The sequence below is a fragment of the Sceloporus occidentalis genome, unplaced genomic scaffold (assembly GCF_023333645.1).
Source record: "Sceloporus occidentalis isolate IW3139 unplaced genomic scaffold, rSceOcc1.0.p SCAF_127, whole genome shotgun sequence".
Lineage (NCBI taxonomy): Eukaryota > Metazoa > Chordata > Lepidosauria > Squamata > Phrynosomatidae > Sceloporus > Sceloporus occidentalis.
Window position 1 is genome coordinate 179,771 of NW_028317107.1, and position 27,730 is coordinate 207,500.

The 27,730-nt window shown below is 42.2% G+C and overlaps 1 protein-coding gene across 1 annotated transcript; it reads left to right on the plus strand.

The window, feature by feature from the left end:
* The first annotated feature begins 1,039 nt into the window (after positions 1 to 1,039).
* LOC149281765 (far upstream element-binding protein 3-like) lies at positions 1,040 to 22,715 on the plus strand. Its single transcript, XM_089498940.1, has 18 exons — positions 1,040 to 1,126; positions 4,209 to 4,314; positions 9,243 to 9,276; positions 9,869 to 9,918; positions 10,250 to 10,321; positions 10,527 to 10,584; positions 11,652 to 11,814; positions 12,903 to 13,001; positions 13,523 to 13,627; positions 14,198 to 14,300; positions 14,586 to 14,686; positions 15,283 to 15,424; positions 19,558 to 19,718; positions 19,928 to 20,001; positions 20,215 to 20,291; positions 21,973 to 22,044; positions 22,283 to 22,410; positions 22,665 to 22,715. Exons 1-18 carry the CDS (start codon positions 1,040 to 1,042, stop codon positions 22,671 to 22,673), a joined length of 1,641 nt encoding a protein of 546 aa, XP_089355066.1. The 3' UTR covers positions 22,674 to 22,715.
* The last annotated feature ends 5,015 nt before the right edge of the window (positions 22,716 to 27,730 follow it).

The following is a 27,730-nucleotide window of genomic DNA, read 5'->3' on the forward strand; positions in this document are numbered from 1 at the left end:
GTATAATCACTTAAACACAGAAACATTTAAGAAGCATTTTTTCAGTTTCTGTTGCACCAACCCATCAGTGTCTGCTTTTGTGTCACATGTGTTAAAAGTTCCCTGCAAAAATAAATAAATGAATGAATAAAGCAACATTTTACACGATTAAAGAATTGTTTCTGGGAAAGGCTTGGGTATTCGACAGCAGCAGAAATAATGTTTCCGATGCCGCATTTAACTCTAAATTACAAAAGTGTTAAAAAGCCGTGGTAAGACCTGAAAATAAAAGAAATAAATATCGACTCTAATATATATATTTTCACATACTCATACATATATATGTATACACATATATATATTTACACACACACCTATATACACATATATATTTACACACACATGTATATACACATATATATTTATATATCTACACACACATTATATATATATATAAACATACAAACATTAAACTGAAATAAATAAATGTAATATGACTTATAATATAATGTAATCACTGTTTGGTCCAACAAAAAGTTATAATATTGACCTGAATAGTAAAATTAATTTTCCTGCTAAACACTGTTAGCCAATAAAAGGGGGACGTGACACCAAAGTGAAACTGGTACACGTGGCAGAGATGAAGCCCTTACTTTGTACAGATATCGGCTATAGGTAGGAAATAATGATAAGAGAGAACCCTAATCATCATTATCATCATTATTAACCATAAAACTTTATTTCTTAAAATAAGAAATGTGACGAATATAACTTTCACGGCCAAGAAACAAACTTTCCAATCCCCCCCCCTTATGCCTGGCTCATCTCCTGCCGCTCACATGTCCGTACCGGGTACTTCCGGTCTGAGGGGTGCCTCGATCTGGCCTTCCTCATACGTCATCATGAAACTGCCCTATCTTTTACAGTACGCGCCAGCTTCCCTACTTTCATTCCGGCGGAAGTAGTTCCTCTTGTGGTAGCCTAGTTTCCGTTTCTGGGTCCCGTGCGCAGTGAGTGAGGTCGGTGTAGCGGCGGCCTCCTCCTGTGGGTGGCGGGTGCCATGGCCGAGCTGGTGCAGGGACAGAGCGCGGCTCCCGTGGGGATCAAGTCCGAGGGATTCGCCGACGCGCTGCACCGGGTTCGGCAGGTGAGGCCGGCGGGGTTCGAGAAGTAGTCGGTACGGGGGAGGGTGGGGTAGGCCTCAACTAGAACGACGGTAGGAAGGTGAAAGCCGCAGAGTGGGAGTAGGAGGCCTTCAGGGGGACTGTGGAGTCCCTAAATGCCTCCTTGACACGCTTTCCCCCTGGTAGGTAACTGTTAGAGAGGTCTGAGGCCTTCTCCTGGGCTCCAGGCCTACCCTCCGCCCCCACCCCCAGCACAGGCCTCCTGCTTATGGCCAACACAATAATGGCCACAGTATACTTATCACTGCACGTATGCACAGCCAGCGTTAGTGCTCTGGGTGTCCAGACCCATGCTTATGGCCTCCAGCCCACTTTTCACCCCTCATATGCCATGCCTAGGGGTTATAATCCCTGTTTGGTCAGGTAGGAGTTAAAATGGTGCCTTTAATGTCCCAGTCTTAACTTTTTATGTCCTCCAGATATGTTCTTTTTTATTTTTAGAAAACAAACTCTGTCTTCTGCACTTTACACTTAATGCTGACTTTTTTGGCCCATTCTTCTGGACCCCTACCTATATAGTATAATTAACATATTTACAGTGTTTCATTACCATGGAAAGACTGAATAAAGATACTTTTACGCGACTCTTAACCCTTTAATTACCTGCCTTCTCTGAATCTCCGCATAACGTTCTCACGCTCGCACTTCAATTTGCATGCCGCCTTCCTACACGTATTCTAGAATACTAAAAAGTTAATGTTTCACTAATTTCTGCGTGCGTGCTATCCTGGATAATCACATTTTAGTGGTATTATTCCAGCCATTTTAATTCCAACCCCCATCATCCTCAGCAAATGGCTCGGCGCAGGTTTGCTGTGGAGTGGGGGGGGGTTAGGTAACTGCCATTGAGCTACTTTCTAACCCTTCTACTGAAATCTTTTCTTAGGTTTGCATCCCAGCCCCCACTTCTGTGACCTACAGCTTGAGAACTTTGTTTATACTCATCTTTTTTTCCCCCATTTTCTGAAAATCCCACGTTTTTAGAACGTGTATTTTATTAAAAGGCGCTCTGAAAAACTAATCATTTGATCTCTGCTTTCTTTATCTGTGCAGGAAAATAGGTGATCTTGCCTTATGACCTTGCACCTGCAGAGGTCAAGGATAGCGTGAGAACCCATAGGTCGTCTCTCTATAGGGATGTCTTTGGCTAAAGCCAAGATGGCTGTTTTTTATCGCAAAGTATTTGGATAATACAATATTTTTTCCTAGAAAGTTCAAAATAATAGTATGGATTGCGGGCAATTGGTAAAGCCAATATTGCATTTTTTTTAATAACATCTATTGCCTACATTTTCCTTTTTAATATAAAAAAAAAACAAACCCAACTTTGGTTGTTTAGATAACTAATTTAAAATAGTCCAGCGTTCCGTGTGATCTGGTTAAAGCAGAAACCCCTGAGATTCTGCTGAAAGGAGCCGCTCAGCGTTTCTCTCTTCTGAGGCGAGCGTGATAAGTTATCAGGTTTGGTTTGCTCTTTATTTTTGCACCAATCCAGAAATATCACAGATGTTCCTAATCTACATTTTTTTTTTTCTTCCGTTCCTGCCGGCTCGAGGCTTACATCATGAAAGCATATAATAATGTCCAGCGTCTTTAGTCCCCAAGTAACTTGGGTACTCTTTTTTTTTTTTTTTTTTTTTTTATTCACGCGCTGGTGATCAGTAAGACTAGTAAAAGGACGGTGACAAAGTCCCGACGATGACTTCAGTCCTCAAAACGGACACTTAAAAACCCTTGGCGTGTAGAAATGCCATCCACGGGATGATTTAGTTTGACATGATCACCTGTTCACATAGCGTGAAACCATTGTCATGAAGGTGTGTGGCTTTCAAGAAGGTAGCGTGTTGGCCAATCAGACCCAACACCAAAGCTTTTTGGAACTTGCAGAAAAGTCTAATCGACTCTTAAAGCAAAAAGCTTTACACTTACGTTTTGGGGAGAATCACAGCGGCTTCTGCTGTCGCAGCTTGCAGCCTTGCGCGTATAAATATAACATATGGAAAGGCACGTAGCGTGAAGATATGTTACAGAAAGCTGGGGATACCTGCCTCAAACCTGATCTAAAGTTTTATCACGTTCCCAGCTTAGCCCAAATATGTTCCGTTGCCCTTTTATGTACTTTTGGTGTTTGTATAAAAAAAAAACAACACACTTTTAAGAGCGAAAAGATTACGCTCTACAAACATGTTACCGTTTTAGAAACAGATTGCAGAATATTTCTCAACAAAGGCCCTCTGTTTAGTTTATTTTGCTTTTGCAAACGCCGGCCGCGAGTACATTACATCCAGACACTTGCTTTTAATGTTTACTCGGTAATACTTGTTTAATAGATTGCGCTTGGAACGTGAAAATATCTCTAGCCCGGCAAAGCAGTGAGTGTGCAGAGACCGCTGCGTTGTTGAGGGGTGGTGTGCGGTCGTAGCGTTGGAAGTTCTCGTGCACGGATCTGAGCGTCGGCTGCCTCCATCATCCCCCAAGGTCACACACGCACACGCAGATTAACTCGGAGAGCTGGCTAATGTGGCTAAGATCTTCTCATGTCACGTTGACTTTTACCTACCTGGCAGAGCCCTCCGCTGTGTCCTCCTCCCCATGCAATGGCTAGTAAAGCTGCAGTCCCGCTTGGAATGCCCTGCGACTGGCTGTAAATCCATTTCATATTCATATTGACTGTCATGCCCAGTCAGTGCTGTGACGTTAACCGCTGCTCCCCTGAAACAATAAAAGCGGGCAAGCTTCCAAAAACCGGGAATAACTTCAGCCGCCGGCTTGTAACTGAATTCAATTGATTCACGCTGGGAGATGTTTTCGTTGGCTAATTGTAGCGCAGTCTGCGCCGGCCGTCTTACCGCCTGGATATCTGTGGCTGGCTCGGGCCTGTCCCTTGGTCCGGCTCGCTTAAAACTAATTAAAGAGCTCTGTATGTTCGAGAGCTTAGAGATTCTAGGCAGCTAATTGTGTGGCTTAATATATTCCTCCTAACCCCCGGGCTTCCCGCGTTGCTGCTGCTGTTCCACTTATGCCTTTGGCCTTTTTCTCTTACAGATAGCTGCTAAAATCGATGGCATCCCACACTTGAATAATTCTGGCTCGCTCGTCGACCCGTCAGTATATGGTTACGGCGTGCAAAAAAGACCCCTCGACGATGGAGGTAAGACGGTGCAATAACTCGGACACAATGTTCACTTGCCTGGCTTGTGGTGTTTATGCAAGCGTGTGCGGCTGTAGCGGTCCACAGGCCTTCCAGCGGCACACGCTTTGTGTTTTCTGTCCCGTCTCTTTCCAGCTGTTTACTTCTGTTAATGATCTATCTTAACTTGACGGGGCGAACGGCCTCTTATTAAAGTCCAGAGTTTTAGTGGACGATCGCTGCTGACCGGTATCTGTTTCAGGCTCTCTCACCTCTGGCATTCCTGTATCTGTTCAGTGACAGTGGAGGCAACTTTCCCCTCCGGCTGCAGGAAGCTTTTAACAACTTATCAGTTTAATTCAATACCAAAAAAAAAAATCTTGCTTTTGGTTTTTTATTTTTATTTATTCTGCATTTTTAGAAAATGTAGGCTATTTTGGTCAGTTATATTAAGATAAATTCACGCTATAAAATATTCTACACCTAAGCAGCTAATGTTGGGTATGATAAAAATAGGAGGAAAAAAAATACACCTTCTGCATGAAGTTACTTCTGAAGCATGCGCGTTAAGCGATTGGGTTTTGCTATTATTTTCCTCCTGGCGCCTTGTTTGTGTGTGCGTCTAATTCTCTTCCGTTCTGTGCTTCCTTAAAATCTGTGTGCCGTTCGCTTCAAAGTTCTAACTACAGCTGAATAATTAAATCTAATATAATAAATGTGCTCGGACGTAGTATCTGTTAGGGCCCGGGCACACGTCTTTGTGTTTGCACGAGCGGATCTGTCGCGGTAACGTATTGCCGTGGCCCCTTCACTATTTAAAAACGTCGCTCCGTTGCTATCCAAATATAGAAAGCCCTGTCACCTCCGCAGTGTTTAATGGAAGAACAAGTGGTGTGTTCAGTGCTGCGCGGGCTTAAAACTCTAGTGTTTAAACATAACCGCAATACACAGCCTGGTCAGCGCCTATCGAGCCTGGTAAATGATTTCGTTGTTCTAGGAGCCGGCACTTCTTGAGGTCAAACAGTTGGCGGTCAGCACACACGTTACGGCAGGTTCCACGGGGTTGATCGTACCTTTAAGAACTTGGTATTTTTTTCCTCCCCAAGTCGTAACATTTTTTTTTTTTTTAAACGTAGCTCGTTCCACAGAAGTGATGCAAAGATCCGCTCGGCCGTTTTCTGCTTAGGCGTTTGCAGCCGCTGCGTGGATTTTGTAAACCAGCGATGTTGTTTAATGTTTACTTTGTTCCTTCATCTCGCCAGCCTTTTGTTTACTCACCTCTAGCCCTCGATCGACTGCTTGCTGAACGTATACGCAACAGCTGCTGTTATTTGATCCTATTGCATTTCTTGAGCGTCGGGTCCTGCGTTGACAGAGCCGCGCCACGCCGTTAGAATCTCACAGAGCGGGGGCTTAAACATCGCGTGCATGCGGCCCCCCGGCAGGCGGAAACATGCTATTTATAAATAGCATATCAGGACAAATAATGACCGCTCTTCAAAGATAAATACTTTTTAAGACTCGCTGGCTCTGCCACCGAGTTCTATGTCGTATATGACGCGGGGGGAGCACCGTACCAAAGAGTTAAATTAAGTTCCGGTTACCTTGTTAGGTGGGTTGTTTTATTAGCGGTATCACTAATCCGACTGGATTGTGTGTTGGAATTATTAAAAGTGGCTTCCAAGTTAAATTGCGCGCCAGTGTGCTGAGCAAATAAAGCTTGGCAGATCTGCCGTTTTCTTGGGGCTTTAATCGCGTTCAGAAACACAATTTTAAGAAGCCGTTTCAGTTTCTATAGCAACAACAAACATTGCCTGTCTCTGTTGCCTGACTTACGGTGAATGAGTCAGAATTTGTGTGTTTGGGCGCTCCGCGTCTCTAAGAATCCTGAACTCGGTTGCACAAGACTTAAAGGTCCGCTGCAACCCATTATAACTTTAAATGCATGTTGGAGTCCGTTGCGCATGGACTCTGATGTCATTTACTGCATGCAAATCAGCCCGGGCGTTGGTGATGGGGTTAGAAAACGATGGTTCCGTGTCATTTAACTCCACCCACTGCTCGATCTACTAAATGCGCAGTGTGTGTGTGTGTGTGTGTGTGTGTGTGTGTGTGTACACGTCTTGCACATGCTCGGTAGCACCGTTCTACTCAATGGAAGCTGAGCCAATCGAGTGTATTAGCGGACCACTGATAGTATACATGCTACGCCTACTGATTAAAAGACAAACCAATTAATACTAATTGGGAGGACATATAATACTTCTTTTACCCGTTTCAGAGCAGTTTTGGTGCCAACTCCTCGTGTTCCTAGCTATTCCATATAGTGTCTCTGACTTTCCCCTTGACCTTAAATCTTTTCTCCTCTGTAGTCTTCCGCATGCCTTACTAATTCACCTTGAATAAGAGCGCTGTGTCCCTCTCTTCCTCCTCTTTCTCTTCTCCATCTGACAGACCAGCCGGATTGTAAAAAATTGGCACCTGTGAATGATCGTAAGTACCCCCCACACACACACACACTCCTTTCCTATCGGGGTATCTGTCATTGGACCAGACTCTGCATGTTGCCCCTCCGTAGCCTGGTCTGTAGCTTGGAGGAGGAGGAGAACACAAACCCCCTCGGTGTAATAGTTTATCTACCCTCCCCTGCATGCCGTGTATTGGTTCTTGGCGGTGGGGCATTGAGATGCTGAAGCATGAGTGTTTAGTATGAAGAGACCAATTTACACTAAACGCTTGCACGTTTACTCGCCTTCCACCTTTGTCCCCGATCGTTTTAATAAATATAAGTATACAACCTGCATGTGCATATTAAATTACATTAGTCTATCTGCCCGTGGTCTGGAGAAGACCATGCAGCCAGTGGTAAAGCAGGGCAGAAATGTCTTCCCCCCCCCATTGGCTGTGCGCTGCTTGACAATCTGAGGGGTGTTACTTGGATGATTTATGAGGCCAAGTAGGAGGCTTTTTAGTCTCAAATTAAAGAATTTAGAGTATTGCATCATCAAAGCCTGGTATATATGATCCATAGCATGACGTGTGCTGTGATGCGCTTAACGCTGCGTGGAGTTTTTGGCCTGGAGGAAGTGCTGCAGAATTCAAAATATGAAGTTTGAGGTTTTCTGGGAAATATCCTGGTTCCTGCCTGTTATCAAACGCGTGAAAGAGGAGGGGAGCTGTCGGCGGCTGCCGTGTACCTGAGGCTAGGAAGTGATTCATCCACATGACGCCATGCCACAAATACTAGTGCCTTCTATTGGAACCTTTCCAGACTCGTTTGAATGAAGATGTTTTCTTTACACTTACATGGCGCGCGTTGGATACACTATAGCCCTTCTTATAAGTAACGGTGTCCGTTATGCGGGGTTACCGGTGCGTTTTACTGCATGCGCAGGAATGGCTGCTGCTTGGTGCAGTAGAAGCAGATGGTGAGGAGGAAATGAGACTCGTGTAGCTTTTACATTTTAATAGAAATCACTTGTTTACACGCCGAGAAATGGGTAACGGCCTCCATTATGCATTTCAATATGTTCTTATGGCTTTAAGCAGATGCATATTCACCATTTATGAGTTCTCGCTGTTATCTGAGCCCCCAGTCTACGAGCGCCCTGAGTACCGCCCGTGGGAAACAATGGAATGTCTTGGCCTTAATCACCCTCTAATACGTTCTGTAGAGGAGTGGACTTCATTAGCATTGCCATAAAGCACCAACTTAGTGTGCCGGGAAAGTCACCCCAAATATCACATGACTGAAACAAAATGGTGGCCTCCAGGGCTGCCGATAAGTTAATTGGAACAAGATAAGGGAAAACAGGTTTTTGTCAACACTGACCTACATTATCGGTATAGAGTGCTGGGGGGGTTCCATGGGACTGCCCCCCCCCCAAGTCTGTTGTGCGGCATGTTTTGCCTACAACTCTTCAATCGTTACAAGAACAAGCTCTGGTTGTTACAAACTTTAAAAGTTGGTCTCTATGATTGCCTTTTGGAATAGCGCCTGTTCCACAAACGTACGAAACGCATGTTATCCATTGGGATGTAAAGGCCGAGGTCGGATTCATGGTGGACGGCCGGCTCTGTGTTTTGGAACGCACGTGGACTTTTCACGGAATTCCAGTGACAAAGTGTTTCTGAAATAAGGCAAGGTTGATATGAAAAGTAATTGGCGCCATTTATCTGTTGCTCTGTACATCTTTTATCCTGATGTATTCCTTGGTGGTCGGAATGACTTGGTCTTCTCTCTTGGCTCAGGAAGTGATATGATCTTGGGAAATCCAGCCAAGATTGTGTTTATTCAAGATTGTCTGTAGACCCCTGGTACCACCTGTTGGTTATTTGACATGCGTAGTGTCGGCACCGCAAATCATTTTGTAAATAAGCACCATTGAAAAACGGTTAGATTTGGGATTCTGAGCGATCAGGAGTCCCCCGGCCCGTCTCGCTCCCGATGGACTTGTTCTACCATCTCTTTATGGAGAGCAAAACGCGTCCCTATTATCTGGCTTATTGATCTGTTTAAAAAGCAGACGTGTCTTTAGCTCCACTCTTGGCCTGTATTCATGTGCGTGCCAATCTGCTTAATCTTTTACATCATGTTTAATTTGGTGGCTACGCGGGAGGATTTAAAGATTTCCCTTCTCTCCTGTGTATTATATTCTCAAGTAACCCGGGATGTTGGGGGGGGGACTTGCAGTATGTTCTCCTTATTTCGGCACATGAAAGCATGCGATCAATGTCCCATCGGTCGCCCAGCTGGCCTTTGCAGTTTCCGTTTCCCTCAATGAGATTCCCATAATGCATTTATTTTAGCCACGGAGACTATTTGCCCCCCCCCCCTCCTCTTTTTACCTCCAGCTCTTTAGACAGAATGTATTTTTCCACTAAGATGAAGTTGGCTTATCCGAAATAATACTTTTCATTTTCCTCCATCTTTTCTTTCTCTTCCACAGTTGGTAACCAGTTAGGAGCCCTGGTACATCAAAGGTAAGCAGTGGGCTATGTTTTATTATTTATTGATCGCAATCTAATTGTTTATTGATCTGCCATCTGTAGACTAGTATGAGACAAGCGGTGTTTTTGAGACTTGAGAAAAGGGGGGGGTGTTTCTTCTACGCTAATCCGCATGTTTTCCCCCCCCCAAAAATGGCTAATGGACTAAAAACATAATTTAATAGAGAAGATGAGAGCTTGGAGAAGGATGGCCATGTGCAAAGTCAAAAGTCTCTAAGTCTATTACGTAAAGAAAGGTTAATATAGCTATCTGACAAGCAGTTTGTAATGTAAGCTATTTGCTGTCTCAGCCAATCAGAAGCCTTTTAGGGTCACTGATGTAGAATTAAACCGGTACATATGACTTTATTGTAAAAAGTTTTACATGAAATCTAATAGTGGAAGGAAAGCCTACTAGAAACTTTCTGGGTGCTGCAAGTCCTAACTTAAGAAGCATTGCCTAGATTCAGTGATTCGGGTGGAAGGGTGTCAGAATAGATCACTTTAGGTAAAAGATGGTTGTCTGTTGTGTAAATTTAAGGGTCGCCTTTTCTCCTCATTCTGACATTTTCCTCCCTTGTTTTAGAACTGTGATGACAGAAGAATTTAAAGTGCCTGACAAGATGGTGGGATTCAGTAAGTTTCACATTGAAGGTCCCTAGTAGTTTCATTCCCCTACATTGTGGCAGAATCACTAACTGGTGGAGTCTGTAACTGGTGGCCCGTCTGTTTTTAGGCTTGGGCCTCCTAATGCTTGCATACAGCCCTTCATACATGTGACCATATTGAATCTTTCACTGTTAGAGACACTTTAATTAGAGGACACGTCCCATCCTTCTGAAAATGTCTCACCTGTAATTGGTGGAGAGCCATTGTTGGAACAAAGGTGTCGAGAACCAACATAGAATAGGAGATCCAAGATGAGACGTGATTTTTTTTTTTTTCTCTCCTTTTATCCTTGTTTCAGTAATTGGTCGCGGTGGAGAGCAGATCTCACGGATCCAGACAGAATCTGGTTGCAAGATTCAAATAGCGCCAGGTAAACCATCTGCATAATCCATCCCAGACACGCTTACCCAACTGGAAGTAAACTTTTTGTTTGCCAAAATAAGTGAACCTCTCTGCGGTGGGGAGGCTATCGGAGTTTAAAGTGAATTGTGTTCCTGTGTCCGAAAGCTAGCGTTTCCAACCCTAAATATGCATATTAACTCTGGATTCTAACTGCTGTTTATATTTTGTTGCAGATAGCGGTGGTTTGCCGGAGAGATCCTGCGTCCTGACTGGTGCACCGGAAAGCATAGAGTAAGGGGTTCTTGTGTATATAATTTTTTTGTTTTGTTTTTTGTCCCCCCAAATCTTCAAATTAAGGTATATCGACGACACTGCCGTACAGGTCGTTGTCTCCCTTACAAGCTCTTTGTGATTAGTTCCTGGTCTAAAATGCCAAAATCGCAATAGTGTAATCTCCTTGAAATCCACCCCCATGCCTCCCCTCCCTTTTTCTTTCCCAAAAGCTGCAATCTTGCTTCCACAATTACTGTGCTTTTTTTTTTCGCTTAGCGAGCGAATACAAAGGTCCTTGAAAGGTTGTCGCAGCAGGCAGAGACGATGCAGTTTCTGTGTGTATATATCTATGTGTATTTTGTCCTGTTGTGCTCTCTACTTAGAGCTGGCATTGGGCATCAGCCCCCCCCCCTCCTCCCCAGACGCTCCAAAAATAATAGACCTTACTGCACCCATGTTGGTCTCTGGAGTTATAGGGGCGTTCCAAAGCCCCCCGTTTATGACCGGCTACTGTGAGCAATGAACTGGAATAACTGTTATAGGCAACTGCACATTACTTAGAAAGCCACAGGGTTTCTGTTGGTATATGTGTGTGTGTGTGTGTATATATATATATATATATATATATATATATTATAATATAAACCGCTTGCCCTGGATCTTGTACAGTGAAACCTCTAGGTGAAAAAAACAGAATTGTCGCAGACGTGAGTGTTCTTTCTGAACACCGTCTCTGCCGTGGGGAATATATCCAGACAATAAAACCTCCTTATAACAGATTCATCTCTAAGCCTTTCTAATAATTGCCCGCGTGGAATCTATATAAATAAAATATTTTCGGATAACTTTTCCATAGTATGCTTTGATGTTAACGTGGACAAATGTTTTACTTGGATAAATTTTGATTACTACGAGCGAAATGTCAGCGTCGTGTTAGGTGTGTGCACCATTTACTTTCTCTATTGTGACTGTCTAGGCTTAAAATAAAAGATCCTATTTGCGGTGTGGGGTGTCGGCAGAATAATGGTTTATATTCTAGATCCTACCTGTCCTTATAACTCGCTTCTCGGTGCTTCTTCCCGCAGACATGCAAAGCGTCTTTTAGGACAGATTGTCGAACGCTGTCGGAACGGGCCAGGCTTCCATAACGACATGGACGGAAACAACACAGTCCAGGAGATCTTAATTCCGGCTTCTAAAGTCGGTCTAGTAATCGGCAAAGGAGGCGACACCATTAAACAGTTGCAGGTACTGGTTACCAAAATGCTGTCCTTCCTAACACTATGGTTGTAACGCAATTGCAGAATCTTGCTACTGTTACAGCAGTAAGAGGGTTAAACACGAGTTCTCTCGAGTCCTAAGATCTTCCTACCGGTGCTCCCTCCTTTTTCCTCCTTTTTTTAGCGCCTTCTAATTTCTTCTGCTAATAGTTTTGTTCTGCAGCAGGTATAAGAGTGTAATTATGCTCAGTGTGGGACATGCTTTGTAGGATGTTAATTTGCACAGAAGTGTGAGCTGCTTCTAATATTTAATCTACTGTGCTTGTGTAGCTTTTACCCCCAAAAAAACCCACATTTTTGTTCCTAAACCCTTTACGTGACAGAGAATATATTCTCTAAAAGCTGTGGGTATTGTCATTTTTTTAAAATTCACTTTTACCTTTTCATCCCTCTGTATTTCTCTGAGATGTTAAACATTAGCCTAAAACACCCTCCCCAAAGAAGGCGGCTTCTTGGCCCACGTGAGAGGTTTCTGCGTCGGTAGAACCGACAGAATGCCGCTAGGTTCTTCGCTGGATCTGCCGAGCGCGGGAAATGGACAGATCGCATGCTAGCTTACCACCAGATCTCTTACCGGTGCTCTTTTACACCACCGCTCGGCTGACCGAGCTGATTAATTTACGGGACATGTGACGTTTGAGCACGCTCAGTAGGTCTGGTGGCTGCAGAAGGGTTAAATGGCATAGGTAGCCTTGTCAAAATATTCACACCACTCAGACACACACAGGAAATCTGATCTTCGGCTTGTAATCTAAATATTAAAATGTGGAAAAGGGTTCACGTTCCGCTGTGTTCTAATGTCCGTGTAGATTGTCCCGGTTAGTATTGAACCCACTGGGTGCCTGTTATGGCGGGACTTTAGCTCCCCCGCGTCTTCGTATAGCAGGAGATGATTAGAAGTGCTTTTGCTACGTTCGTTTCTGTTAAAAAGAAAAATTGAGGCGTTAAACACACGGTGGACAGAATCATTGCCATTAAGCCCTGAAAGGAAAACACTTTCTCCGACAAGTTTGAGTAGCGCAACGCTGTGAACACAAGCTATTTATTTATTTATAGGAGAGGACCGGCGTTAAAATGATTATGATCCAAGATGGCCCATTACCGACCGGGGCAGACAAGCCGCTTAGGATCACAGGAGACCCTTTCAAAGTACAGGTACGTCCATTCTGTTCTCTCTACAAACGGCGCCGATTTGCCGGCTGCTGTGCGCATGTTTTGTAATGAATGACTTTGCCCTTCAGGCAGCGTGAGGGTTTAGGCAAATGCACTCTGTATAAAACATTTTCCTCTGGTGCGCTGTATAAAGCCCGTCATGAAAAGTCACACCAGAGCAGATACGCTCCAGTGTTTATCACACCAGCCGTGTTTCCGTCTCCCACCGGGATAAAGGCCCCCGGCAGGAGAACGGAATTATGTTTTGGTGCTGTAAATACGCATTACTTTTTAGCAGGTGCTTATGCCAAGAAGCTGGCGTGCTGGCACGGGGAAGGGGCACGGCGCATTGCTCTGATAAGCGTACAGGCCTTCGCTCTGCCCACAAAGGGGTTAATACACCTGCAAAGAGACAGTTAACTCATTGTGGGTTTTAGCAAATCCTGGCTGTCTGGCGGGGAAGCTGTGTGTTGCAAATATGGCGACCCTTCTCATGGCTTTTATCAATTTCTCTGATTCTGCAGCAAGCGAGAGACTTGGTTCTGGAGATCATACGAGAAAAGGACCAGATTGACTTCAGGGGTGTCCGTAGTGACTTCAGCTCCAGGATGGGTGGATGCAACGTAGAGGTAAACGGCCTGAATCTGCTTCACATCCAATCGTAAATCTTGTTTTGTATCTGCATTTCAAATGGGGTTCCCACTGTACCTTGGGGGGGGGGGGGTCATTTTATTTAACAGATTAACAGAAGTTTCTAAAATACTGCTAGTCTTTTATGTAAATTCATTGTGATGAACAGAATACTTGCCTTTGTGAAAAGGGCTACCAAAAAACTGCCATTAATTTAGTGGGGGTATATCATGCAGGCGGTGTCATCCAGTATCGGTAATAAAATGGCGGAGGTTCACTTATTACATTAAATGTTTGATATAAAATACATGTTGAAACCTGATGTTTACATGGTTTTATTTTCTTCTTAAGTAGAATATGCACCTCTAAGTCTTCTAAAAAGTAGGGTTTTTCATGTGCCAGATAATTTCTAGTACACAGCGTATACTTAATGCCCTAACACTACATCGGTGAGATATCGCAACCAGCAAACAAAAAACCGGGGAAAGCCTGCTTTTATTTGGGTATTTTTAGTTATCTGACCCACAGCAATTTGTCTAATATTAAACCCTTCTTTTGTTGCTGGCCAGGTGCCTGTACCCCGGTTCGCTGTGGGAATCGTAATAGGGAGGAATGGTGAAATGATCAAGAAGATTCAGAATGATGCCGGAGTGAGGATTCAGTTCAAGCCAGGTTTGTAACTTTTCTCGTTGGGTGTCGTATTAGGGCCCCAAGGGTCCCAGTTTGAAATCTATAAAAGTTTTTTTTTCTTCCCAGCTGATTTTTCGTACAAGGGAGCCCTTTTTTAATTCCAGCAGAAATGGGAACATAAGCAAGCTGTATGGTAGCAGACTCTCGTTTTTTTTGCAGAATCTCTTGTTTTAGTAGCAGTGTATACCCCGGCCGTGTTTATATGTGCTTGTTTCTGTGTGGAACAGCAGGCGCTTTGCTGAAATGGCTTGTGTTTGTCTCCCGCAGATGACGGAATTAGCCCCGAGCGAGTGGCGCAAGTAATGGGCGCCCCAGACCGATGTCAGCACGCTGCTCACATAATCAACGAGCTTATTATAACGGCACAGGTGAGCGGCTTATGACAACCGTGGACCGCCGTCTGTCTTGTGTGGGGGCTTACTGCAAGTTTCCCGGGAGGGGGGGGGGGGGGGGCTTTCACCCTTTCTGTGACATTTCCCTGTCCTGGCATTTATATACGTTTCTGGCTCCTGAGATGCTACTTTTAACTCGCAATATGTTGTGTACATAAGCGGCTTTTACGTTCTCCAGCCTTCTGTCAAGGCATAAAATAAGACTGCGGCGTTCCGCAGCTTGTTTTTTTTTTTTAGATTAAATGAAAGTTAAGTCTATCGGATTTCTTAAAAATAAATTATACCAGCGGTTTAACAATCTATACTCTGCTAGTTGAATTGCATAGCGTTTGAAATGGTTTTGACGCAGCATTAAAAGGTTTCAAGGCATATGTTTTTCTGCTTCAGAGATGTTCTCGGAATCCTCTTGGTGAAAAACATGCCATAAACGGTACCTTTAGAAACGTTTATATACCCAAATGGCGGGACTCTAGCACAGGTTATGTGTATCGCTTCTGTTTCCTATACACTGCACTGCTGTCAATTAGCCTAATCTGATTCATAGACTTTGCCCTAAAACTCCTCTCCTGCAGGAACGCGATGGTTTCGGAAATCTTGCAGTGGCTCGCGCGAGGGGACGCAGTCGCGGCGATTGGAATATTGGTACGCCAGGCGGCATGCAGGAGATCACGTACACTGTGCCGGCGGACAAATGCGGACTGGTAATTGGCAAAGGTAAGAGAAAAGGCTTGGAAAGAACACACCTCGTGGCACAGGAATCACAAGGCCGCTCGCTGTTTGTACGCAGAACAAATTATGGTTTTATTGGGCCGGTAAAATGGCTCTGTCCCGCGGCCAGTCGTTCCAGCCTGGGATCGGTGTTTTCAGTATAACGCAGGCCAGATCACCACAGCTTTTCCTTTCCAAAGAGACTCGTTGTTCTGCATTGAATTTCACTCGTTTTTTACTTTAAATTAATAATAATAATAAAGGAAAAAAATAATATATATACAAACTCTACTACAAGTATAGTGTAGATCTCAGTGTCCGTTCATGTGGCTACCTCAATGAGTGAATGGCCTTTGTATTCAAACAGTATTGATTTAGGTTTACCTGGTTACGTTGTAACTTCTTGTGACTTCCAGGACTACCAGAAAGTCCGTCTCACACCTTCACGCTGCGGGTTTAACTCCAGAACAGGCCGTTAAGAATTGTCGTCCTCGCTCTGTGAAAAGCGGAAGCCCCCTGTTTTTTGATCATCTGCTCCCACCCCTCCCCGCGCACGGTCTCTGCCCTCGCTCGGTCCAAATTTCCATGATAAATGCCATTAATAATGAAGGGGGCTGGCAGCCCAAGCCTGTCCACTCTGCCTTTTAGCTGTCATGATTAATTGCTTTACGAGTAGCCATTCAGCTGCGGGGCCCCTCTGGTCCTTGTTTCTTAAAAGAAGGGGAGGTGGGTGTGAAGTTTTGACACCGCCGCCAACTATTTCCCCCCCCCCCCCCCCCCCGGATAAAAGGGCACAGGACTAAGACGGGACTCTGAGACTGCACAGAGTATGGATGGCAATGTAAGCTAATGCTGTAAAGCAACAGCTAGACCTAAAAGATAAAATCATGCTATTTCAGACTAAGCCAAAGTTTAAAACATGGCTTTTAGTGGGAAAAAAAACCCTAAAGAGTTGCATCAACCCATGAAAAGAAGGCAGGAACAGCATAAAAACTTGGTTCCTCCACACATCTAAAATGTATTGATACTGAACAGCAGAGTTAATTTTTTTTTTTTTTTGTATAAATTTGGACACTTGAAGTAGCGTAGTTTTCATGTCTTTTTGGGGTGTCCGCTCAACATCTGATGATTGGCTGTGACTTTATCAACTTTCGACTTCTTGCATTGAGCCATCAGCGGAAACCTCTTTGCAAAGCGAATCCTTCGCTGTTGGCCTTGAGGATTCCTCTTTTGCCGGCCCTTATACCTTTCCTGAGAGGCATTTCCATGCCTCAACCACCCTTTCTGCCTAAAGCAGAGGGTCCTCCTCCAAGCTTTGCGGGTGAGGGGGGGGGGTGAATTCTTTATCCGTTTGCTGTCCACTTGGCCGGCGTGTATGTCCGCCGGGCGTCTGCACGATACAATAGCTTTAGGACTCGCGAGCCGTTTGCGGAAGCAGCATGAAATGCCTGGCTGTGAACCAGAGCCTCTAGAGCCCTAATTACCAGAGCAATTAGCACGCTTATTCAACAAGTGATAATCATTTTTTGTTCTTTACTTGTGAGTTTAGGGCCAGCTATTAGTAGTTCATTCTACAGAACTACACAGGGCTGAATGGGTTAACAATTAAGTGCTTTATGGATATTAAGGTGTGTTTAAAAAAAAAAATAAAACAGGCTCACTGGGGTCAGCGGTTCCAGGCTGTCTAAAGCATCTCGAGGTCCTACACCTTGTGTATAGCTACATGGAATATATGGCAATAACAGTTTGCGATTGTAAGGCAAAATGTATATATATATATATAATATATTTTAATTTTTTTTTAGTACCTAAAATCACAATTTTGTTGATTATTTGTTTTCCGTTACTCCCATACAGCGTTTTTCCTGCCGCTTTAATGATTTTGCTCCGAGCTCTCGCAAATAAGAATTGGTCCTTCGTTGTCACCCCTCAGTGATATTTTTGGAAAAATCTTTCACGGACAGCCGGATGAAATAATAAAAAAAAAAAAAAAACCTTCCGTTTTTTTTTTTGCTCGCCAGCTGTATGGTTTTAGAAATCTGGCTGTTTAGTCCAGCCCTAAAGTTTAGAATTTTAAAATATTTTTTTTGTTACTTTTAATGTTTTATCAACTTGTAGTTAAAACCTGTAATTAAAGGCCTTTGTGCGAGTCTCGGTTGGGTTATTGAGACGCGGCTAATTGTTAAGGTAGGGCGTATGGGGTGAGAGTGATTTCCGTTTTTGTTACTCAGTGTGCCCCCTGCTGCCCCCCCCCCCCCCCGTCTCCTCTCCCAGCAAAAGCAGTTTTGTTTGGGTGCGTAACTGGGACCATCACTTCATTCATTGTGATTCAATGAATGCATTCTCTCCATATGGCTCAGTAAACGTTCCATTAAAAGCTTCCATATTACTGTCAATAGCCTGTCAGATATTTTATCATAGAAAACATGTATTCCATATATTCTGTATTTTACATGAACACAAAATGGAGTCAGAGCCATTTTATTTTACTTAATCATGTAGTGATTATTTCTTTTTGTCCTTGTTCCCTCTATAATAGAGAACAAAGGAGTATTCATGTATAATGATGTTTCAGTGTATATGATACAATTAATGTTATCTTCCATGAGAAAGTTAAGGAGTAGACGCTGCATATCCTTAGAAATGTAACTTGGAATGGGGGATACATGGTAACTACCAAGGCCTGAGTTACTATCTAGGAGGTAGCACCTGGCGATTAGGGTGACCAAGGATAAATTCCAAACACATATATGTAACGGTTTTAAGTTAATTCTTAGACCAGAGCGTCTCTCACAGGTAAATTAAGAAATTACAACGGTGTAAATATGAGTAGAAATCCTAATTATAATGGGTAAAACCCACCGTTATGATTGGAGAATTCCTACCAAAAGGTGGAGGCTATGATAATAAGCTCTGTTTTTAAGCTTATGTCTTGGATAAAAAAAAAAAAAAGGAAAAGGACGGACTGATTCACCAAATTTACCCCAGAGAATTGGAATCTAAAGATCCTGGCACCATATTTCACTCTTAGAGTTACTTGGAGTTCTAACCTATATAACTTTTAGAAAGTTATATTCTTTCCCACTTTATTTCTTACCACTGAACCTGGATTAATTTCTACAAGGACCAGTTGGACAACAGCAACAAGTGGTGGTAAATATAATTGTTTTTATTCTGAATAGAGATGATTTTTGTCTTCTTCGTATAGAATTCCCTGTTTCCGGGAAATAGTATATTGCATTATTGTATATGGCGGCTTGTGAGACTGCAGCTTATAACCCGTGATAATAATAATGAAAAGGTATTTTTACCTGTAGATGAAGTTTGACATCATTTGCATCTATTAGGAACTTCACGAATACTCGTAGACACAATTAAATTACTTTTTAATTTGTCATATTAGTTGAACTAATATAAGAGAGAGAGTGATATCTTTATTACTGCCCTGATTATCAATTTTTGGTTGCTGAGTGGACTGGAAATTAATTGTGTGTTAGACTCAAAGTACTAATTCATATTGATAACTATCGATAATATACTGTATTTGAATAGATTTATTTTTGACATGTTTTAAGAACGTTGTGTTTTATATTATGCACTGTGTGACTCGTATATAGATTTTATAAATTGTATTCACAATAAATAAATATTTTTGATTGACTATCGTGGCGATATCTATCTAATTTGAATTATAATTTTCGTCGATCTGAAAGAATTTAGGATCGGAGATAAAATATAGGGTATCTCCTTAAATTAATATTGTGGATGTGGTACTGCAATATTTGGTAGCGTCGTTATTTTGTGTGTGTGACGAAATATTGGTTTTGCCTATTTTGTCTCATTAATATCCCTAACAAGCCCCATTACTATTTTCTTTCTTTCTAGGGGGGAAAACAAATTCTGCTTTAATTTCAATTTTTTTTATGCAATTCTGAACAGCATTAAAGCGCCACTAATAAATAATAAAGGATATCTTGCGATCAGGCGTTTGGAAACAAAGCAATATCCCAGACTGAGAACAGTTCGCTACAAGGGAAACGTTTTAAGTGGTCAAAATTTGCTTTTAAATTTGACACTGAAATCATTGCCAAATATTGGTTATCGGACCTAAATCCTGTTCTTTCGCTCTTGTTTTGCAGGCGGTGAAAATATCAAAAGCATTAACCAGCAATCCGGAGCCCACGTGGAGCTTCAGAGAAATCCCCCTCCCAACACGGATCCAAGCGTCCGGATATTCACCATCCGAGGTGTCCCACAACAGATCGAGCTGGCGAGGCATCTCATCGATGAGAAAGTTGGGGTAGGTTGACGCTTGAGGGGGGCAGTTAACCAGCGACTCGGTATTTGTGAGCCAGGAACGGGGGTTTTGTGATTTCTGTAAAGATCTGCGAAAGAATATTTAAAGTAAAGGATCTCTGGAGTGTAGGAATTAACACATTAATCCCAGTAATAAAAGCAGAGAACATGCCTTGTATCTGTTCTAAGTCTTATTCTGTCTTTTTCTTTTAGGGTACAGCAATAGGGGCTCCGAGCAGTTTCGGGCAGAGTCCTTTTAGCCAGGCACATGCGACACCTCATCAGAAGTGAGTGGCTACACTTTGGTATGGGAGCGAGTTGGGGTCGGTTATGATGCCAGAGTTCTCTGTTTTGTTTCAGGTGACACAAGTGTGCTAAGCAGCTAATGTCTCTGCATCCCAATATGACTTGCATTTGATTGCCCTGTATGCATTCACTCTAATAGACAATAAATGTGGCAGATTAGTACGGCGTGTGATTCCTTCTCATTTTTACTGCAGTGGTCCTCAGGCGTTTGTAACCCAGGGTTGGGGCAGCACTTACCAGGCGTGGCAACAGCCCGGCCAACAACTACCAGGTGAGCGACACGTCGTACCTGGGGAACGGAGCGCCAGCTGATCGCACCCTGCGCCATTTAACGCTCAAGTGCCAACTTGCTATAATATAAACACTACACACAATAGATGCCTAAAAAAACTGATTAAGTCAACATTGCCGTATTTGCTTTTTATTAGGCGTTCCTGGTAAAGGGTGAATTTTGGTTACACTTGGTTTATATGAATGTTGCCTCTACGGCTATTGTAAGGAATACAATTCCTTGTAAGGAACGGGTTTTATTCTCTGCCTTTTCTCTATTCAGTTTCCAAGGTGAAATGAGCATCCGTGCCTCTCCTTCCACCTACGCCGTCTTTCAATCTAATGGAGATAAGCCACTTTAGGTGTTGGCGGCACTTATGCCGTTCACATAAGGGACACCTCGTGTTCCTAGAGAGCTACGTTTTAGGTTGTGTGCTCCGGATATCTAGCCTTCCGGGGACATTATTATCGTGCCGGGTAAAGAGGGGTCCATTGGAATATGTGATCTTGGCTTTGCAGCACTTTCCATGAACTAAATAGCAGTTAGGTTTAAAGAACTTTTAGTTCACCCATCAGATATCTTGCAAGGTTAAGAGTATTTAACTTGTATTTTTGCCTGGATAAACGGTTTTCTGCTCAAACAATACCCAATACGCTCAAACGGCATCATTCCATCTGATAAAGCATTAATAATGACTCTTTCCTCCAGATGAGCGTGCTTGGCGGCAGTGTGTGTGTGGTGGGTTTAAATTGCTTTGCCATTTGGTGGCGTGAATGGAAATGCCGCACACCCCCCTATATTGTCACACAAACCTTATTGTTTGCAGATAGTGTCTTTGCAAAACCAGAGGGAAATGTCTGTAAAGCATTCATGGCACAACTGGTGAACTAATTGAGCGAGTCCTTTCTCCTCCCTCTCCTGCCCTAATAAGTGATCTAAACATTTAGGTTTTATTGTGTCCCTCGGCGGCCCCCCTTCACCTTCTGCCTAAAATACCCGATGATGTAGAGCATCCCCGGTTTGCAGTCCATTAATTGGCGTGTCCTTCAATGACTTCCCTGAGAAAAGATTTTGATGGGGGGTCCTTTTTGTGAGAATTAGCAGGTGGACACTCTGTGTGACCCTGAGCCGTCGACAAAGGAATGAAGACCTGACTTGTGGCGTCCGCCTCTTCGGGTTCATTCACTTAACTCTGTTTTTTTTGTTTTTTTTCCCCTTAATCCTTCGATCTGTGTATCTTGACGTTTTTATTTCTAAACAATGAAGTAGAAATCTACCTTTAAAATAAATTTAAAAAAAAGTTCTTGGTTTGAAGAATCTGAACCTGTTCATCTGGCATCTCAGGGGGGTTCCTTACTAAATATTTTAGTGCGTGAACTATGGGAATTGTGCTACGTGTCGCCCAAACGGGTATGAGGATAAAGCAGCAAAATAGGATTATAGATATTTTTTGTCTACACTACTATTCCATTTCCTTATTGAGGTAGTAATATTCCCGTGAGCTTTTAGAATCGCGTCCGATTTCATAATGTAAGAAGCGTTGATGATTGCGCTTTGGTAATGATGTATGAGGGCCCGTTCTGTTCTGTATATACAGTATGTTTAGGAGAAACCAATATTCTCCGACTTCCCAGACAGCGACCCCATCGGCTGACGGAGCAATGCTTGTTTTTTTGTACAGGTCAACAGAGCCAGCAGCAGAACGCTCAGCCGGATTACAGCAAGGCATGGGAGGAGTATTACAAGAAGCAGAGTAAGTAGCCAGACGGTCGGGGAAACCAGCTGCAGTCTCGTTTCTGTAATGGCTGTTCTTAGTACGTCATAAAGTAGCAGTTTCTATAGCGATGCTACAGTAACGCCTGCCTTACAAGATGGGGGGGGGGGTGTCTGTTACGTCTGCATGCTAGACGACGTTGGAAAGCGTTGTTGGGTAATGACCTTGTGAAGGTTGGCCTCTCCGCTCTAAATATTCTGATCTCGACTCTCTTCAGGCCAAGCTGCCAGCGCCCCCTCTCAGCCAAGCTCACAACCAGACTACACAATGGCGTGGGCAGAGTATTACAGACAACAGGCGGCTTACTACGGGCAGTCATTGGGGCAAACTCAGACCCACAGCCAGGTGAGTAGCCCCGAACGCTTATCTACATGCCGTCTGTATGACTGTCCAACGTGAATTAACCACGGAGCCGCTCGTATGATCGCTTCTAAGCAAGGATCGATTATTTCTCTTACCCCGCGTTGGGGGAGCTGCGTACATGTCGTCAGCCCACCGCCCCAATACTCACTGAATGACTGTTGGGGTACGTGATCTGTTTCTGTGCATGTTCTTTAGGGTCACCAACTAACCCCCCCCCTTCGTTCTTGTTTTTTCAGGAGCAGTAGAACAAGTGTCCAGTCGACGGCAAGTTTTATTTTTAATTCCCAATCCCCCTTTGGAATCATTGCAGAAAACGAACCTTAATTTGTAACAGGTTTCTAGATTTGCAGAACTTTTGATGAAGACTCTGTTTGTAAAACACTAGTCATAGGGTTAAATCTTTACTGAACTTTGCTAAGAATCAGGATTCTATAATATACTAAAGATATAAATGTGCTGAGAGTATTTTTTTTTTTCCTCTTCTTTTTTGGGGGGTGTTTTGTTTTTGTTTTTTCTCTACCCTTGAAAAAAAAAAAGTGTTAACATGTATTCTTTTTGAACCAAGAAATTTAGAAATACATATATACATATATATTCCTCCACTGTGTAGCCTCTACCCCCTCCGGTGCTGAAATTGCAACATATTTGTCTCAATTTTTTTTTTTTTTTTTGTAACTTTTTTGTCTCGACAATACAGCTTTGGAGGTCTTATCATGAATGTTAAAACTTATAAATTTTGAAAAACAAAGTGTACACAAACTCCTATTTTTTTTTAAAAAGAAATGTGTATTTAAATATTCTTAACTGTAAATTCATTAAATGTTTTAAGTCTAATTTTTCTTGATATTATGACTGTATTTGATTTTATTGCATTTTTTTTTTTTTTTAAAGAGAATTAATATCCGTGTTATCTGGTTCTGAAATATGTCATTCTGAATACCGAATATTTGAATATGTTTTCCGAGACAAGTATTGTGTGTATGGGGGAAAAAAAGGGGAGGGGGAGCAGTTTCATATTTTGTAGGCTTTGTATAATACCTAGGGTTTTGAAGGGTTAATATAAAAAAACAAATTTGATTGTTAACCCTTCTCCTGCCAGACTGAACTGTATGCATTGTAGAGCAATGCATGGCAAGGCTTTCTGGCAGCAAAGGGGTGATTTTTTTTTATCACTTATTCTGTTGCCTGTGTATATCGGACATCCAAGCTATAATAACATGAAAAAAAAATTTTGTGCTGTCAGAAAATATAAATATTATTTTTTAATATGAATAAATCAACTGTTAGAATCTTTAATGCAAACACTGTGGAACACTTAACAGGTGAAAGTTTAAAAAAGAATCGTAATAACTTTTTTTAACTCCAGGGTTCATGTTTTGGCTTTGATCTTTTTTTTCTGTTTTTGCTGTTATTTTTTTTGTTTTTCCTTATTTTGAATTTTGTTAGTATTTTATTAACTAATTGTCAAATTTACCATAGTAAATAAAACTAGTATTAACCACAGTATGTGCTAAAAAAAATAATTTGATTTAATAAAAGGGATATGATTTTGAATGTTTGTAGTTTTTTTTTTTTCTTGTACAGATGGCTGTATTTTTAAAAAGACAAAACAAAATCCAATCTAATTTTTTTGCGTGTGCATTTAAAATTAATCCATGGGAAACATTCCATGTCTTAGTTTGTTTTTTGGGTGGGTGTTAAGGGCTTTAACTCATTTCTTTTTTTTTTGTTTTTGTTTTTTTTGCCTAAAGTTTAACTATTAAAAAAAAATTCACAATTGAGCGATAATGAGTATGTTACAGCAAGATGTCTTATCATCTGAGAACTGCATTTTACACTCTATATAATAAAAATGCCACAAGCTTCCTTGTGGATAAAAAATTATCATGTCTGCCTGCTTTGATGTGTTGACTTTCTTGTGTAAATATCCTTTTTTTTTTTTTTTTTTTTTTTTTTCTTCTTCAAAGCTTTTTGTACATGTTTAGATTCTACAATAAATTGTTGGAGATTATTGTGGGGAACAAAAATAAGACGGTGTAAAGGGCTCCGGATTTTTTTTCTTCTTAAGTAGCTTTGCATCAGAATTATTCATTGCATGGGTAGAAGCCGTCGAGTCGCGATTAGCCATTTATAAAGTTCTCGCTCTATCTACCCAAATCTACTAAACAAACACTCCGACTCCTTATCATACTGCCTGCGGGGAAATAGAGTGATGTAGACCTAATCGCCCATTCAGGCTAAAGTCTATGGAGGAGCGGACTTCATTAGCATTACCATAAAGCATCGGCTCAGTGTGGTGTTTGAGCCGGGAAAGTCACCCAAAATATCACACGACTGACAGCAACAGCGGCTCCAGGTCTGCAGATAAAGTTTATTGGAACAAAATTATTCTCTCAATCGGCCTCGGTGTCAAGATTATTATATATTATACACATAAATTAGTGCATAATTCTGCTATTTGTTTACCACAACATGACAATGTTTTATAAGATATAAAGTAACAGGCCTTGTTCCTAATTAAACGTTCCCCTAATATTGGTAAACATAGTTTGACTGGAACTAGTCATTTCCGTATATACCTATATATTACATTAGATACCGTAGGTTTCCGCGCTGTGTAGCTCTGCGTATTACATTCATTTTTTCTGTGCTATTCATGCGGTCTGAATACATTTGGGAAATGCCCTCCCCTGAATACGGGTAAAAGTGTTCAGATGAAGCCCTTTTAAAGGGTTTTCACATTCAATGATTTAAAGTTACTTTATAAACCGCAAAGAGCATGGACCATCTATATGATGTCACCTTTTTAAATTCACTTTTACATATATCTAGCTTAGCATCTTGTCATTAATAAGTGGACTGTAGGGAAAATCCAGTGATTCTTCACGCCAGTAAATCACATTTTGATTACCGTGGTGGATCTCGCAGACGTTTCACATTATAAATATGTATATATCATTGTTTAATTACTTATGAATGATATTAAACTTACAATAAATATAAAGAAAAAATATAAAATATATATATTTTTTTTTTTTGCCTGTTCTCTACCCACCCCCCATGAAGACTCGGTTTGTTACCTTCATCCGAATGATACTTGTTATGGGTTACAAAATATTTGAATGTTTTATGGGAGAAGGAAATTAAAAATATATAAATAAATGATCTCGTAAAACGAGAGACGTTTATGCGGACTTATGTATGTATCGGAAATCAATTTGAACCCAATACTTAAGCGTAATTGTGACTCCCAGTTGGATCCATTACGAACAAGAGATTGATAACTGAAGATGTGCAGAACATTATATGGCGCATACGTTCCTCAATGCACAGGTGGACGAGGAAGAACAGACCGAGGGATGGAGTCTCAGACTGACGCAGAGCGAGTTGCTGAGACAGGATTTAATGCCGAATATTGGAATGGGAATTCAAAGTGGGGTATTATAGCGAGCACTCGCCTCTAATTCATCTTCTAAGCTCTGTGCCAGAATCACATTTGGCATGGTTCAGTAGGAGTAATTGAGCTATAATGAACTCTGAGGTGTCCTGTAATTGAAGACGGAGCATTGTAAACTGTGCCAAACTCATAAATGACTTAAGAATTTGCGGATGCAATCTCTTTAATATATCGGTAAGTACAGCTTTGCGACGCTCCCTTGTGGTATTCCCATACTATGAATTATAGAAATCCCTCATTAGGGCTCGAGCTTTTACCGAGGGTGGAGCAGGGGGCGGAATATTGCGAAGACCCACTGTGCTTGACTTTCATATTTATGCGGCTATTAGGATGGCATTTGGGCGCCTCTCTGGCGCGTCCATTACTTGCTATCGGTAGCCATTGTGTTGTCGGAGAGGGGTGGAGGGCTGTCGTAAAAAACGCCTCGCACCAACGAGCGTCTTCTGTAGCACAAAGAGTATTTATCTTTTATTTTATTTTTCATCCCCTTTGCAGCATTACGGTCTTAGTTTTTGCCAAGAAGTTGATTAATAATGATGTCCCGTGTCTAGAAGTAAGCTAGAATCCCACACGTACATTATCCAATGTTCCGCAGGTATTGTGTGTGTCGTATTTGTTCCTACAAAGCTATCCGCTCCTCCTAGTCCCGAAGTATAGATTCTTTCACACCTATTAAGAGGAAGATCTCCTCGTAATTGATTTAGACCCTTTTTTAATCATTGTGCGGTATCTGGCAGGTGGCTCAAAGTTCCAACCTTTAGCTCTTCAAACGTCCAGCAACAGATGCAACATCTCATGAAGGCAACACGTGTCTCGCCCCCTGCTGAACGTCGGCACCTTATTACCTTTCGGTGAGGATCTGTATTTAATTGGATTCCAAAAAGGATTTCCACACATAACATTAAAGAAGCTCTTGTGATCTGAGACTTGTGAAGCCTTTTCTCCCTAATCCCGGCCATGCTGAGCTGCAGGTGCCTCGTCCCAGGAAGCTTATCTTGTCCCTTCTCTTTGTCCTACCCGTCAGTCACTTGTCACATACATTGGCCGATACATAAGGATCTACAGGGATCCTTGTTGTGCCCTTTCACTCATGGATATTAAGCTTCTTTGCACGAGATACGTTGCGTATGGTGGATCTACATGAACGTCTTCTCATCTAGACAATTATCTGAGTGTGTTTGGTGTCGCACTAAAGCAACCACAGCTATAGGAACACCCTTTTGAGGTCAGTCCAGATGACATCTCTTTCGGTTTACACAGGTGTCACCATGGAGGGTGCTCATGAAGACATGTATGAAATGCGCTCTTGTGACACACGGGTCAACCAACCAGTTGAAAAGCCCCAAACTATTTCTTCAGCCATTTCTAAACCAACTAAACCATCTTCAGGATTGCCAAAACTCCTACCAATGTCAGGCCTACTCGGAAATCTCAAATTCAGTGTCAAAATCCAGCGTTGTTTAGTTTTGTCAACAGATTGAAGTGGAACCTGATGAATATTTCCCAGTGTTGCCACCTAGACGTAATGGAACATTATTCGCTGAAGTGTAGCCAGCCAATGAGTGGTCTTCGAATTTCCCATTGGCCGAAAGACTCTTGCTTATGTAGGTTGTCCCTACTGGAAGGTCTGCCATGTTCTATCCCAACAAAACCACTTTGCCCAAAATATACAAATATACTTATTTTCAGGAGATACAACATAAAATTAACAAAATAACATAATAAACACTTGAGGCCCAACTTTCACATAAATGGGACAATAAATTGACCAGATTTTTTTTTTGGTGGGGGATTAATGGAGCTTCCTGTGATCAAAAACAGAGGTTACCGGGTCAGATGATATTG

Bases quoted from the DNA above. Each gene is read 5' to 3' on its own strand.
- LOC149281765 (XM_089498940.1), top strand. From the start codon at position 1,040: ATGGCCGAGCTGGTGCAGGGACAGAGCGCGGCTCCCGTGGGGATCAAG. The intron at 9,277-9,868 runs GTAAGCAGTGGG...CCCTTGTTTTAG, and splicing joins GGAGCCCTGGTACATCAAAG to AACTGTGATGACAGAAGAAT. The intron at 14,301-14,585 runs GTTTGTAACTTT...TGTCTCCCGCAG, and splicing joins GAGGATTCAGTTCAAGCCAG to ATGACGGAATTAGCCCCGAG.